The 17,077-nt window shown below is 37.9% G+C and overlaps 1 protein-coding gene across 3 annotated transcripts in view; it reads left to right on the forward strand.

Moving 5' to 3' along the window:
* hwt (SH2 domain-containing adapter heavyweight) overlaps positions 1–17,077 on the forward strand; it is a 244,732-nt gene that overhangs the window by 218,461 nt on the left and 9,194 nt on the right. For all 3 annotated transcript variants that reach the window (XM_033350395.2, XM_076625329.1, XM_076625336.1), the window contains one exon: positions 273–1,875. In XM_033350395.2, coding sequence (XP_033206286.2) covers positions 273–1,875 — 1,603 coding nt within the window. The remainder of the gene's footprint in view (positions 1–272; positions 1,876–17,077) is intronic.

The following is a 17,077-nucleotide window of genomic DNA, read 5'->3' on the forward strand; positions in this document are numbered from 1 at the left end:
TTAAAGTCCAATATATCTCAAAATGTTACGGGATTTCGGAACACGAACTATGAATCTTCCCCTATCTAGCGCTAATTGAACTTTAATTGCGGCCGAACCGTATAATTCGCTCATTATACGAGAACGTAGTTATACCTTCGCATTGTATAAACTAACTTCTGATATACTTGAGAGATTCACAATGAAACATTAATTTTCCGATCAGTTCCTATTCATTCACTTTCACGATGAATATACTTATGATAATTATTGATTGTTGTTTGATAATGCAGATCAGAAGCAGCAGCGCGATACCAGTAAGCAGAACGAGCTCATCGACGGACACGTCGAAGCAACAACAACAGCAACAACAGCAAGTCCCATACGCTGGTCAGTCCCACAGCAGCAAAGATCGACGCAAAGTTGTACTTCTCCGCCCAAAACCGATTCCGAGCCGTCTTCAGCAGCAGCAGCAGCAACAGCAACAGCAGCAATCAGACAATATTTCTACTCTGTCCCAAGACATCGAATCCCTCCAGATCAATTCAAGCGACGAGAAAACCGGTTCACCGAGATTACCGGCCCGAGGTTATACTCCGTCACCTCCATCCACGGCACCGTTGCCTGCCAAATTCCATGGCAACCGAGATCACTTGTTGTTAAACATACGCAGCACACCGAACCTACCCTGTCAACCTGACCATCCACGTCTCAAGGATCTAAGATTGCCCGTAAAGTCTCTGTTGAGAGCGAAAGACTCGCCTCAAAGTAGCGAGGGTAGTATTCTCGAGATTAAAAGTAGACCGAAAAGTTTTGCTCAAGACAACGTAGAATCGTCTCAGGGACGACGTTTCGACCAGGAACTGATACTAGAGTTCAAGGGGAGGCCGCGAGAGGAGAGGCAACGACCACGCAGTTTGATTCGCGAGAGCAAGCCGATCATGGAGTTCAAAGGTAGGCCTCACGAGGCCGAGAGTGATCTATTACGGCCTCGTAGGGATGTCGGCTTGTTGGAATTCAAATTACGGACCAGTAGACGCAGGGCGGGATACTCGAGCACAGAGAGTATGGCTACCAGTAGCAGTGGAGGTAGCATGGAATCGCTTCGAAGTAGCACTAGCGAGGGTAACAGATCCACTAGTAGTTCCGAGAGCCGTCATAGTACCAGTCTAAGCTCTCACAGCTCCGACAGTGGCAGCACTAATTGCTACCATCATCATCAGCAACCTTCTATGACCGGTTTTTTAACCCACCACGCGAACAAACTACACATACTGTCTCCTATCTCTGACAAATCGTCCCAAGAACCTGCCTCCGAGACTTCCGACAACAACCGTAACAACAACTCCCAGAAAGCCTCGCCTGAAGAGAACGTGACCACGGAGAATAACGTAACCGCGTCGAATAACACGAACACAAACACAGTAAACACAAACACAAACTCCGTGACCTCACCGATGGACACGTCTTTCAAGAAGAGACGCACACCGCAAAACAAGAATCTGATTAACTTGGCCCTGCAATCCTCGTCGTCGGGCGATGCGGAGATCCAAGGATCGGACAGTGGCATCTCGATCGAGTCGCGAGCCGGGATCAAGTGCAAACCATTCGGGTTCCACTTGTTGAAACCGCAGCTGGATAACATCAATCTCGTGGACAACGAGCCTGAGCTATCCGATCTGCCTTTCGACATGCCGAAACTGCGAAGGAGGCGATTGCTTATGCAACAGGACGCCACCACGTCTGGCAGCGCGACCAGCGTGGATTTGAGGGACTTGCCGTTTGACATGCCAAAACTGAGAAGAAGGCTAAGATGCATGCAGAGCACGGAATCCAGCGGATCACAGGCCTCCTCCAGTCTTTCTATGCGCGACGTCGAGCCGTCTGCGTTGTTTGGTAAGTTTATACCCCTGGTCTTATTCGGTTGTATAGGTTTATAGAGTTTGTTAGGTGAAGCTCTTTGATACGGAGTGACTTTTTGAATGTCGAATGGAAATGAGATCATGGTACTGAGAAATAAGGTGGGTATCAGATAGGGGTTTTTACATGTTTGGTAATTGTATCTAAAGTCGAGGGATTATTATTGAATAACATACGTTGTCTTATTTAGCTTTGTTGCGTAAGTTGATCGTAGTTGTAACTTCTTCTTAAAATTGATATACTGTATTATATCTTAGAGCCGATAAAATTAATAAAATTAATACCGATTAAAAATCGATTTTCTTATTTATCAGAGTTTCTAATTTGTCCAAAGTATCAATAAACGTTTGTTAAGAATAATTGTGAATAATTTAGTTTTACAGTAATTTTTTGAATTCTACATGAAACTCACGTAATTTATTGTGTTATAGTTTCACTATGTAGTTATACTTCGAATTTGATTTCTCAATACTTGTATAGGCTAGTATTCGCGATACTCGAGAGATCCGTAGATAAAGTAAATTGCTGAATTTAAAGACGTGTCTAATAAACTTTTATCACAGCTTTCTTGTAAAAATGACTCTGACGTTAAAATAATTATCAAGAAAATGAAGCCTGAAAGTTCAGTGCGCAATGTTGTAAATGGATTCTCCCTTCTTTAATCGAGCGCCTAGCCATTAAAACGATAAAAACCGTACTTTCGGCATCTCGAGGTAAACTAAGTACTTATCAACGCTAGGGGACACCGTAATTTGATGCTGATCGTTATGAACCTTCCAGACAGCGGCTAATATCGTTAAGCTTCACTTAGCGCCTGCATCCCTCTCAGAGACTAAATATTTAACGTTACCAACACATATTCCTTAATACATGTATAGGGTGTCCTGCAAATGGTAGTATAAGCATCAAGTGGGCGACACTACATGAAATTATGTCAGAAACATAGAATACAATTTTTTCATGTGAAGCTTCGTTTCCGAGAAAATTGATATTGAACGTTTGTCTGATATATACGTCTATATTCTGCTTACAATGCCAAATTAGCTTGAGATTTCGCTGGAAATTAATATTTATAATTATAATTGTGTTTATCGTATTGAGAAACGAAGTCCAAACTATGAAACAGAATATTCATACATAATATATATATTTTATTATTTTATAGTAAACTCAGTTTGATAAATTAAGCGCAAACTACGCAAAAAAAAAAAATATTTTCAACAATTCCCAAAGTAATAAAATTTATCCTTCGTAATTATTTTGCTTCAGTGGGCGTTCTGCATTATCCCATACAATAAATGCAAATATACGTTAAAAGCACTAACCTACAACTAAAATCTGTTAAACTGAAACCCAGTTAAGTGCACATTCACCAAACACTTAAAGTCAATTTTCTTAAAAAGAAAGACTAGTACAAGAATACCTTATTCTATATATATATTGTACTTTGACCTAGTTTTCAATTTCCAATTTGTAAGTGTCATCACGTGTATATATATCACATTATACTGTATAATATATTTCCAACTGTGTTCTCCACCACTCCGTTGCATTGAAATAGGGATTAAAACACCGAACCCAGAAAACAATAGAGAAAATACAGATTCATTGAAATTCTAATCCTTGAAGCTTTTGTTGAATTTTGCCGCTCGTGTTAACCTACTCCCGTAACCAGAGCATTGCTTTAAGGAGCGTTCTTCTGCGCGTGAGGAAAGTTCGAAAGCTTTAATTAATGTCGTCTCGCGCGTATTTCTCTCGAAAACTTTGCGTTATCCGTAAAGTCGTGCAGCGATACAACGTTCCGGGTTTCTCCCGCGAAGGACTCAAGTTTCTCTTTGGTAGATTGTGAAATTGTACAGACTACTTGTCACAGAAAGGTAAATCTGGCTAGGATTAACTCGATTTGCTTAGTCACGACGAATCAGTTATGCACTGGTCGTTGCTGTATAAACATAGATTACTGAAACACTAGGCGACGCATACATAACACGGCGTACGTGAATCTATTATACTAATTTGTACCTGAATCTTGTTTATTGATTAGCATCTTCGGTAACAAGAAATTTCATAAAGAATTTTCTAAACTTCATAAAAAAGAAACAAACAAATATCGAAATTTGAAAGGGTAGTGGAGAAAAAAGGAAACTTTTTGCTGTAATTTACATAGGAAAAAATTCTAGAAGTTTTGAAATAACTAAAAGCTAAGGAATTACCAAATTAATTTATTGTTATAATATTTCGGAAGCAATCAGGTAGAGCATAAGGAATATTAAATTAAGAAAAATGAAACTGACTTGAACAGAGGTATTTACGAATTAATTACAACGAAGATGAAAATAATTTTTGTGTAAATTACAAAAGAACTACACGTGTCTCTCAGAAATATTAAAAAAGTACGGTTTTGTTTATTCGAAGTAGAAATAAATGTTTAACAATTTGTAATACGTTAGAAACGCTATAGAAACTAGACAGAAGCTATTAACCGATCACAGGACGGACATACGCGACCCAGAAGCCTAATCATTCGATATCTTAATGCTTTTATAACGACACCGATGGAAAAAAAAACTGGCAGAACCAGGGATTTGCCAGATAGTAGATTTATGCGTCATCGATCACCGATCGGCCTTAATACTTGAATTTAGTAGCGATTTGCGGGCTACATCAGCGGGCGTTCGGAATTAGTCAGCTGATTAAGCTTTCGGCCCCCTGTTTTCCAACCAACGTCGTACTCATGAGCTCCCTAAGTTACGTTCTGATGGGAGTTTCATCTGGCAGCTATTCTCCCAGCTTCGAAATTGCGAAAGCTCTAACACGAAAGCTTCGAGTTGGCGTCGCGTTGCCTGCAGGCAAAATCTGCGCTACGTAGCGATCGTACGGTGGTAAATAACGCTATACTAGTATTGTATCGGTGTATCCTAGGGTGCTGTGATTCACGAAGGGACGAGAGTGAATGTAAAAATGTGAAAGGATTATTTTTAACGGTGAACGAGTGTCAATAAATGGACGAGAGCTCGCTAAATCGATTCTTTTGAAAGTATTGACTGCTGGAAAATTAATGGTTCGGAGAATAGTTAGAGTAAAAAAGAGGAAAATTGTGACGATGATTAATTTCCTCCGTTTTAATGTGTTTTGGTTTTTGTTTGGAAGTTTTATTGTGGAATGAAAGGGTTGCAAAGGAGACAAGAATAATGTAAAATTTATGTGATTATATAGGACGAAGTAACCGAAAGAACGTAAGAAAAATGTTGCTAAGTTGCAGATCTAGTGAACTAAAGTTTAAATATCCCAAAAATGTGATTCTAGAATAGATAGAAATAGTATGCAACAAAATTCTCATATCTATTTTTTTTTTTTTTTAGATTCTATTAATTATGAGTCCTTATTTCTTAAAAAATGTATCTTAAGAGTTCTACATCATATTTAAATGTTATATTACAAGCATCGTTAGAGTAGAACTTAAACAAAACTTTTATAAGCTTCAGGGAAATATACATTTTCAGAGACATGAACAAACATAAGCTTCTACAAACGTTAATAGAATTTGACATTTTTGTGAAACCTATCTTTATCATCTTTAGCATCAAAAATACATAACTGTAACATTTCGTAACATCAACAACAACCCCCAAGCGTGACTGAATTTATTCAATCATTTTATGTATTGCCACGTTCGAGGATATTGTGGCTCGGTTGTACACCGATCCTCGAATTCTCGATTTTTATGATCGGAGTCAGCTGCGTCGGGATCGAGAAGCTATTTTTTCCCCGGTTTGATGGATGTCGGTCGACTCGTAGCCGTAAATTACATTTTGAAGAGGGAAAGGGGAAGTGTTTTCGCACGCGATCGAGAACAGATTCCCGAAAATCTCCGCGCTTTTTTCCTAGTGCCGACAATTACTTATCGTGCCCGGCAGGGCAACTTTAAGCACGGATGATCGATCGGTGTATTTGTTTTTCATCCTTCTATTTCTCTGCTGATTTTATTAATCTCCTTCCGATGAATCGTCGATCGCGCAAGAAATAGCAATTTCTTAAAAAACTAATGAACGGGATCACAGTGACGAGAGAAAACTTAATATCGGGGAATGTGATTCCAATTTTATCTTCTTTTGTTTTTTACTGTTGCCGATATGTTAGATTCGCTTTAACAGCGCAGCGTCGCTTTAATTGGCCTTCGATCAACGGCGTCGCTCTTCCGCCGACGCCAATAACCATCGCGGAATTATCACGTCATTTCTATGAGGTAATTGAAAGGCAGCAACGCGTTAACACGTTTCGTGCCGTGTAGGGCGTGTACAATTGCTTAAAAATTAAATTTAATGGTTTGATGTCTAATACATCTCAAACAATAAATCCTTTTCTTGAGAATTATATTGTTTGCACTATTAAAAAAATTGTAAGTTATACACAAAACTATCAGAAGCAAAACTAAAAAACTAATCGGCCTGAACGAAAAGTAACCAAAAATCGGTCCAGCACGGAACCTTTTAAACGATGCACAGTAACGAACAGCTCGCGTGGAGACGGTTTTTGTGTAGGCGAGATCGTGCGAGTGGTTTTGTGAGCGTTTCGATAAAGTTGCGAAGGATTATACGTATTTTCTGCTACAGATACTACGTTCCAGCGCGTTGTTCATTTAACGAGCATGAAAACTGAGAAATGAAAAATATTTTAGATACATATATTCGGTATATTTTTAATGAGCATAATAAATCTCAGCTTAACCAGATCAATTTAATTAATTTAATCAATGATTACTTGATTGGTGTAGAGAATACCATTTTACTATATAATTTCGAATACGTAGTTATACGATTCCGATGAGAACATATTCCGCTAAATTTTACCAAAATTCGCGCACCTACTACATATATTCGTACAGTAAACAGTAGAAACATTAGCATTGACGCGAATAAAGCGCGCAACGATAATTACCAATTATGCAAAATGAAGTGTAAGAATGCATCAGCGTCGTTCATGACAGAAAACGGAAAGACGTAATTTTATTATTTTCTTGTCCGTCCAACTAAAGGGAATTCGATACAAGCTGCTTGATGCATTCACTGCTGGTAAATATGACGTAATGTTGCGACAATGTTTCTCGCTGTTACACAATTTCATTGAAACTACGTATGCATCGATAGCAGTGCACGTTAATTGCAGAGTGAAATTAAAAAACATGATCGTTGCATGGTCTATTAAACCGTTGGAAAGGGTTTATCCCTGGAGGGTATTAAACGCGGGTATTTTCCGAAAGGACGGTTTTCGATTCACCGGTCGTTTTGTTCCCTTTCGCTTTCTCCTTTGGCGTTTCATCCGCGGCGACGGGCGACTAACCCGGAAGAAACACGGTTCCGCATTGTGCTTGCGAACAAAACGTCCGAGGTTGCAGCGCGTGTCCGCAATGCGCGTGAGACCAGTGACGCGAATATAGACCGGGGCTCGAACTACGAACCGCAATATCTTTGTCCTCATGTACCTCTGTGCACGTGTTGTATTCGTGGCGGTGTTCATCTTTGCATGGACGGAAGCGCAAACGCGCGCAGCACGTGTGTTTCGTATTGTCGTAGATTCACGTTGTGCGGAGGCGTGCTGTCATCGGGGCGATACCGAGAGCATATTGGAAATATCGGAAATATTACGCCCTACTTGCGACGAGAGCGTACTGCTTCCCCCGCGTCGACTTTTCTAAACGTCAATGGCGACCCTTTCGTTATGCGACTCCTGTCAAAGATGTACTTTTTTCACTCGTTAAAAATAGCTTGCCAATGGATGAACGAGCGTCGTCTACCAGTCGTTTTAACCTGTCGCTTTTCGATGATTCGTTGGGATGATTCGTGATAGTGCGATGTAATGAAAGGTGCTTGGAATGTTGGATTTTGAACCGTTTTTTCAATAATTTTGGTTCTAGCTATTAGTTTTGATAATTATGTGCTATATTTGATAATTATGTGTTGTAAATATTTAATTATTATGTGTGTTTCTTTCTTATGTCAGGCATTGATTTTATGCGACAGTCTTGGCGAGTTCAGGTTTCCTATTCGAACCATACTTTGAATATATGAAAATGAAGGTGATGAATAGTTAATTTGTAATACATTCCTGAAGTTGAATCAACATTTTATTTTGCTCCCTTAATTATAATTCCATTGTTTTTATTTTACTTCTCTGCTGCTTCGTTTGTGTAATAAGTACGGAAACATTCGTTGTTGAATTTACGTTCGATACTTGATAATTGTTATAGGTGAAGGACAAATTAAAATGTATTAAAGTTTACTGCATTGTTTTACTTTAATATCAATTCTTAGAAAATTTGTTGTCATTTTGCAAACGTATAGATTAAAGTGAAATGATATGTCATAATTTGAGTTTCATGAACTACGAATTAGGAAACTAATGTTCATTGGGCTTAGTGAATTCTCAAATTAGGAACTTAAATTTATTAAGTGACGTACCGATTCTTCTAATAGAATGTATAGAAAGATAGTATGCTTTATATATATAGCTCACAGTGTCTCATTATGCCGAGGAAGCGGAAAGTCAAGTTCAGCTCTTGAACGTCGAAACGAGGTCTGAATTAAACGGAAAACTCGCTAGCTTACGTAACTTAATATCTGTTTCCGTATCTGGAATCTAGCCTTACATCCTCGTGAATTCAACCGTTTCGCATAACTGAATAGATGGAGCATCCGAATTATGCAGCGGGCGAAATAATTAGGATGCCAAGTTGTCGAAAGGGATATTTTCTTGCTTGCGCTCATTTTTCTTATCCGATATAATTTCATCATACCTCGCTTGATTTATGAAACTTTTATAAAATAAACGTCTGCATTATTAAACATTTTTCTAAATTGAATATCATTTTTTATCTTTCTTAATTGAAATTTAAAGGTGAAGATAAATCTTTCAGTTATCCCGCGATGCTATTAAATCGTCATTGTAGGGGCCGTATTTATAACTTCATCTTTAATCAGATCCTCAAATCTCTTATTAATGAATGGTATGATAACATTTTGATAAGCGTTATCCAATACTTTCGCAGAAGTCTGGGAATTTTTGAAGAACTGTAATTATAAATTTATTATGTTACGTAATATAGATATTCAACTATCGCTCAATAGAATAATTTTTCGTGCATCCTTAGAAAAAGAGGAACAAACTTTTGGTCACAGTTTCTTTTCCTTGATATTTAAGTAACTAGTCCCCTTATCCACCAAAGAATTGATTAACAAAGTTTAATCTATTAAAGTGGTTTATGTTCTCTCATACAATTTATTTCCCATCTTAATCAATCGTATTGTAATTGAATGTCTTTTCCGCACCATACACTAAAAGTTTCCTATAACATTACTATCAAGATAAGATCATTTTCCATCCTTCCAGACGTTAATCGAATCTATAAATACGTCTCCGTACGAAAGAGTGAAGTTTATATTACGGTATCGCGTTATTCTGCAAGTATTACGATCGTAGATAACTGTTACGACATTGTAAATCTCGATGTAGGTGGAACTGTGCAATTCGTGACTGCAGCATCGATGAGCCGAGAAAATTGATATTCGCAATCTCTGCGAAGGTCGATCTATCCTCGCGTCTGGACCATTTAACGGATAGCTACAACGGCGGTGGTCGTTAATAGGGCGAAAAGGGAATAAGATGGTGGGGATGAAAGAGGAAAAAGCACGGTGGTCGGTATCTCCCTTCTTTCGCTTGGCTAGGTACACGAGAAAAAATTCAGCAGCTAAAGTAAAGGGGAAGAAGACTTTTGCTACTCGTATTTGAATTACTCTCGCTTCCCAACCCCGTTTCTTTTGTGTCTGCGTGACATTCACCCCCAAGAATCGCTAGGTAAGGGAGCTATCGATTTCTTTTCTATTTCCACTAGAACCACTGTAGCACTGATATACCTTTCGTTGTTTGTTTCTCTGTAAAACGATCTACACGTTGTATCATTGTCAATTAAGATTTTAATTGTGATAACAAAACTAACCATGTTGCGTTCTTTTGGCCATTTCCGATTCAATGGCAGTTTTTTAGCGTTAAAAGACACTTTCAGGTTTGGGAAAAAAAGAATTGTTATTAGTATGCATGATTTCTCATTTCAAGTACAAGTTTAAATATTTTGGAAAAGATGTTCAAGTCTTTTTGTTTCTAGATACAGCAGCGAGATTGAAATGTAAAAATTTGAGAATCGTAAGAGGTTGAAATGAAGATATTAACAATGTGTATTTGTAAGATTTCGTTTAGTATTAATTTAGTACTCAGTTTACTCATTCGAGCGTCAATTTTCTTTCCTTTCCTTTCTTGCGTTTTAAATTTGTGTTCTCTTTCTTTCAATTCTTTCCCTTGCTATTCGTTTATTTGTAAAACCAGAATGCCCGTAATAATTCCTCTTGTCATTTCGCTTTCTGATATTAAATTCGTAATTAACGTCACATCATGTGGCTTTATGCGGTATATGCTGGCGAGCAAAGTAATTACACTTTCTCGCGCGGACACTGTTTCTTTACGTTCTATTTTCCACGCGTTCCAGTTTGAGAACAAACACGGATCTAATTTGAAAGACTTTCAAAGGGATCGACTTCCAGGTCCACGGAAACTAGGATTGAAAACAACTTTTTTACATTTTCCACGAAACATGGTCCTTCTGTATCCGTTTTCAAATCGATTCTGTGTAAAGACAATCGCTTTGTTGTCTAAATGACGCAGATGAAACATTTGTTTTACTTTTTGCTTTTATTTCGTACAACTGATCGTCACATGCACGTTCACAAGGTCATCACGTAGACAATATAATTACATCTGTTATCAAATAACTTTTTCTGAAAATAGTTAAGATAAAAAAGATATCAAAACCTGAAATTCATTTGGCACGAACGCCAACGGTGCATTAAAAACAAACATATCGATTTTTATTGAAACGAACGTAGTTTTTGGAATACCGTGTCGTTGTTTTCGTTTGGTTTTTTCTTAACGATCCAGTTTTTTCCACTGATTTATTCACTGTCGAATTTACCTTTCCAATCTTTTTTTTTAACTGTATCAGCGTTTCCAGTTTTGGCAAGGAACGAAGAGAACCGATATTTTAAATATGATTCTATATGTAAATGAGACTGCGCTTATAGTTTTCTAGGCAATGAAACGCACGGTAACAATTGTGCTCAAATACCTATTGCTATTTTACGATGTTATCGAAGAAATGCATTTTACATCCAATGGAATTCGGTTCGCATAGTTTACTGATGTTTTCTGGCAATTCCCTTATCAAACAGTTACATTTTGGTAGTCGTCCAAAATGTCTCGAACGATTTCACAATGTCGACTGCTTGATAAATAATTAGTACAAATGATTATGCGATACAGAAATCACAGAATATGACTTCACTTCCAACATTAACGACTAGCGAATTGAAAAGCTTAAGTTCCAATTAGAATTTGAAGAAATGTCAAATAATAATATAATAATAATGGTCCTAAATACTCTACACCAAATAAATAAATAAGAATTAAAACAATTGACATATCGTTTCAAAATATCTTTTAGTTGTTGAGATTTAATCGTATTTGAATATGCCAATGGATTTTTCAATAAACATTGGGATTAGCTTTATCCCGATCGCGTTGAATCATCGGATATTTACAAACTCAGTTTGAAAATCACAGCGACCATCCCGTTGCCAGGAATTTTCGTTATTTCATCCGCATGCAAACATGTCACACCCCATTGTCAACCGTTTACAATTGTTTACGGTACGGCAATTTTATTCCGGGGTGATTCGAGCAGTTGGAATGACAGCAGCGTTAAATTGCGACGAAACAACGAAAAACGCGTTGAGTCGGCGATATTTCCGCGCGGGGAGAGTTTACCAAGTAACGGTGTCGCGGGCTCGAATGAAATTCGTCGAACCAAATTTCACCGGATCTCTCTAACTACATTCCGTTCCCGGTGACATATTCCCGCTGGCAGAAAAATACAATTTTCGTCTGTCTGGTCAGGGAAACCAGTCACGTACAGTTTACCTCGCCCGACGCCAATTGCACGCCGTACTTCCATGCTCGTACGTATATTCGACTGTCGTGAAAACGTTTGGTAACAGGCCAACACAGCACGAATGTCCGCCTAGGGCTCTAATTCCTAGACGTTCGACGACGACTGGATTTTAACCAGCGGTTTAACATTGCTCGCTAATTGTCACGGTCGACGAAATCTCTAAGTGGCATAGATCCTTACATCCGGCTCAGTTAATGCTTTTTCCGCGTTAATTTGTCTGCCTGTAACTTAGTTCGACTTTTACCACCGCTCTTTTACGTTTGCATTTTTACTAAATCTCCGAGCCAAGTATCGGAACGTGGATTTTTAATAATCATTTAAAAATTTGTCACTGGTTGTGAATAGTTTCGTTGGAATATTTGTCGAGTATCTTTGTGAAATTAATGTTTGCAATGTGTTAGTGAATATTGGTTGATTGATTGGTCTATAGAAAATAGTACATACAAGGATGTACGCACCTTTACAACGAAACAGCTTTTTACTGGGATCTATATATTTCATTTTTGTAGTACCAATTTTTGTGAAACTACTGCTAAATGGTAGGAAATTTAATATGCTTTAACACACTTACTGGGTAATTATAAGTGCATGCTATAATTTGTTGTTAATATTCTTTCTTATTTTATTCTATTTTTTCTTAAAACTTTGTATCTCGAAAATCATTTGTCGATTCAAGTTACATTTTTTCTTTTTTTATTTGTTTAAAAGCTTCCATGTGTTCGAATAAATATTTTGTACATTATCTGCAGGAGCAAAAATTTTGTGAACGCGTGGTGGATAATCGGCCTTACGTATCATCTTCCTCCCTCTCGTTCATTTTCTTCTGTATTATTTCTTTCATTTTTTATTTTTTTTTTTTTACTCACAGTTCGTCGTTGGTACCTTGCTCGTGCAATTAATTCGTAAGGGTGTTTTTCGAGTTTGGCGAGAAACTACATCGCGAAGATACGCCATTAATTTACCGCTATGTCTATGCAGCCTCCTGCGATCTGCAGCTTCATTATAAATAGTTATGACACGCTGCGAGAACCAGGCGGTGATCCCGCTTTGAGAGCATCAGATTTCTAACAGAATCAAAAGACAGATTTTTGAACAAGTCGAGATGGAAATGTTAACAAGTTGGGTATACGAAACGGCGAGGCGGATAGCGAGCGGTAAAACGGTTGGGTTTATCAGCGAACTTTTGACCCAAATCGACGCTTAGCGGTGGAATGTTTAGGTACTTTGCGAAAAGTAGGAGATAAAATCGAAATGGGAGAGTAAAGAAAGAGAATGCAACAATAGAGCTGAACGAAGTTAATCGACGTTCAGTTTATTCTTTAGTATTTAGGCTTGAAAAATTGATTCACTAAGAAGCTAGAAAATTCTGCTGCTTTCTTAAATATGTATACGCAAAATTTCATGTTTTATATTCCAAAAAATTGAAAATAACGAACTACTTAAAATAGTAAATTAATTTTAGAATTATATTCATTATAATTCAAAATTGAAATTTTGAAAACTATGACTATCATAGTAACGTATCTAGACCTGAGCCTAATAGACCTACGCGTCCACAGAAATGGAAGTAATAAACTACTATTTACCAAGTAATTGACGTTGATCGTGCGTATCGATACGCGTTACAACACGAGTGAACCGGTGATCCTCGAGCAAATTGCACGATACATCGACGAGAACGTCGTATGTGCGTACGGTAGTTCATATTTCATGAGGATCGAGTCGTATCAAGCATTCGAAGCAGGTTCGAAGTGTTTGTTACCGCATCGATAAGGGCAGCTAGCTTGGCTGGGGAGATCGTAGAAGGAGGGGTTGTGTAACTGCAACATCTGTTGGCGAAGATCTTAAGGTCTATCCCCGCGTTGGTATCCCGCATCTGTTGTTCGGACGTTTCGACACATCGCGAGCTTTCCTATCGTTGGGGGAGAAACCGGCGTACCGTTGAAAAGATTCCGAATCTTAAGAGCCGCGAAACGTGGCCGAACTTGCGATCTCACAGTGACTCGTCATGTTTCCAGGGATAGGTACGGAGATTATTGATCAAAGTGACAGTAAAATTGCGATTGTATGAATTTTGGAGCGAGATTGAAAAATAAAAAGATTGATGGTACTGTAGGATGATAAATAACTGTGTAAATTTTTTCGTTTTGTTTTTTTAGAGAATTTCTTTCAGACTTGGATCGCAGCGATTCGCATTTGGCAACTGTACGATGTTTCAGCGTTCTTGCTTCCTGAACTTCTGTCACAATATCCATTTCTGTGGTCTCTGCTTGGTTCATAGCTCTTTTATTCTCTGTAACACTTTTTAGACGTTGCAATTCATCGTATATCGAACTTCGTGGTAACAATTTTGTGTATTTCTCAACTTTATTCTTAATTGGGAGTTGATCTTTTTATTAAATTTCTTTTCCCATTTGATATATTTCATTAGTTGAGGATGTTCATGTAATAGCATGATATATTTACAAACGGAATTTTACCGCTATAAATGAACGAATGATATTTCGAAAATTTCATCGACGAGAATTTTCTAACCATAAAACGTGAATGCTATGCTACTCCTTTATACGAAGTTGAAGCATCTAAGAACCGCTTAATGACTGAAGCAAATAATAGTATCGTACATTCTGTTAGCAGAGGACTTACCCCAGGGTACATGACTGTTAGTATACGTACTCTCAAGCATCGCCATGGGACTTTAGAAAATCGAATAGTAGTTAAAGCAGCATATACTACACATAACCGAAGAAAGATAACGAAACTCTTAGATTAAATATTTATTTTATTATCTGTATAATATTAAGCCAAATGAGGAATTAGTCTTTATACTACAATTGCGTAAAAATTTCATGATTTTTTAAATAACAGATTTAAAGTGATTTTCGAAGAGAGAAGAGGAAAACAAATTTCTTCCATTTAACGATGTAACAAGTTTCTCGTGTCTCTGCTTTTAGGGTGAACATTCTCACCGTACCGTGAAGCGCAATTTTCGATCACAAGTCTTGCGTGAAGCTTTCCAACATCTGCTTGAATCTTCGATTTCTTCCATTGGGGGAGACTTTTCTAGAGCGCGACTGACTCATGAAATATTTTCACGAAGCACGACTTCGCGAAACTTTCCGTTCTTCTCTTCCGTTTGATGAGCGAATATCTTTTTATTTGACGTTTACATGGCACTAAGGTAAAAATACTATTTTAGTCGAACGATCCAATTTCAGTGTTAAATTATTTCCTAGAATATTCTCAGAAAACTTGAAATGCTAAATTTCATTAATCACTTTTCACGTAATAATAGATGTGTACAATAATTCTTTCGAGCAAAATTCTAATATTATCATAATGGTTATCGTAATGGTTTCAGTGCCATTCGCCATATTCATCATAAAATTACAGTCCTCAAGTAACATTAGACAAATAACACTCGAATTATAAAAAAGAAAAATAATTTACTAATATTCCAATATAGTTTACACGTAATACTTAAAGTCCATTCACCTATAATCCAAACAGTATAAACGCAACAAAGTTTCAACGCACCATTTACATCCTCTTCCATTTCCTGCAGTAAAAGCATCTTTCCGTTCCATCGTGGCTGATGAAATTGTAACAATTTCTCACTTCTACGGCAAAGGACCTTCCCTTTTTTCCCACGTCTCGCGACGACATTCAGACACACTTCTGTTTTAATGGCGCACCGAGACTCGGTGGAATCGCCGACGATCCTTCCAGGCAGTCGTGTGACGCACCGCCGTGGCAAATTCTTCGTCCTCGTAAATCTACACGAAGAATTCCACTCTCGTCTTCTTGTTGCCACAATAAATACGAATCGTCCATGTGAGTATATTTGATTGTTCACAAACGCCACGATGAGAAGCCTCGATTTTCCACGTGACACGTTAGCCCTACGTTCTGATTTTCACGGGGAATTAAAAGTTTCCTCCACTTCCGGCCGCTGGTGATATATACCATCCGAATAGGACACGGCGAGATTTCCGGTGATTCCTCCGTGACGAGGAATTTCCCTCGAGACTTCAACGTCTGACTTTCCCTAAGTTTCTGCCACTGATGGTCTCTTCCTTTTTTAGTACAACTCTCTCAAAGGATGTCTTCGTTGTAGGAAACTCTTGCTACTTCCAGACGATACAACGAGAATATTCTGGTTTCTTTATTTTAGACATTTTATTGATAGACTGTTCCGTGGAGTGGAATATGAAAAGAATGGTTCTAAGTGTTTTATATTTATGGAGTTATCTTCTTTTTATAATTGATCCTTTGCAGTTGTATCAATTGCTAGAATAGTTTATTAGCGTCTCTGATAAGATCATAGGTTAAGTTTTATCAGTTTTAAGTATAATTAGAACAGATTTAAGAATGTTTGTTAAAATTTGTTTAATTACGTTTTGTAGAAGACGAATTGATAGTAAGATATGATTTAACAGCAGAATATTTGTTATAGTATAGGATGAAATGGTATCTTATATATTTACTTCTTCGAGATCGTGACGTAAGCAAATATTATAATTTGTTGAAGCAACAAACTACAAACATACAAATTATAAAATTATTCCAAAAACATCCTATATGTCTTTCTACTTGTTATACAGTGCCATTCTTGGTTATTAAAACAAAGTAGTTCCCCACGGTTCCTCATACCCAGAGATGGAAATACCCAGGAAGTGTTCATGGAAAAAGTTACCGGTATCTGCCGTTCCTGCGTGAAACTCAACAACTTCATCCCCGCGATAACAAGTTTCCAAAGTCGCTTGTTCCATATCGTCAGCTCGCGCCACATCCGCGTACACAAATAACGCAGAGACAGTTATTCGCATACCGAGGGCGTTTTCTTAGCTCGCGCGAAACGTACTCGCGACTCTCTTCGCATTTCCCAAGGGACGGGGCTCGCCTGGATGGAGAACCACCGTGAAGAAATTGATTGAGACGTATCTCTGTCTGAGACGGATATTAAAACAGTCTGTGGAGGAAACGAGAAAATAAGTGTACAGGCGTCAAGAGGAGAATTTCCTGAGGAAAATGCGCACGAAAGCGTACACGCGAGCGAACTATTTGTCCCGCGTTTATTTATTAAAATAAAATTGTGGAAATGAGGATTTCAGGCGGTCGTTT

Source organism: Bombus vancouverensis, chromosome 2 (genome assembly GCF_051014615.1).
Source record: "Bombus vancouverensis nearcticus chromosome 2, iyBomVanc1_principal, whole genome shotgun sequence".
Classification (NCBI taxonomy): Eukaryota; Metazoa; Arthropoda; class Insecta; order Hymenoptera; family Apidae; genus Bombus; species Bombus vancouverensis.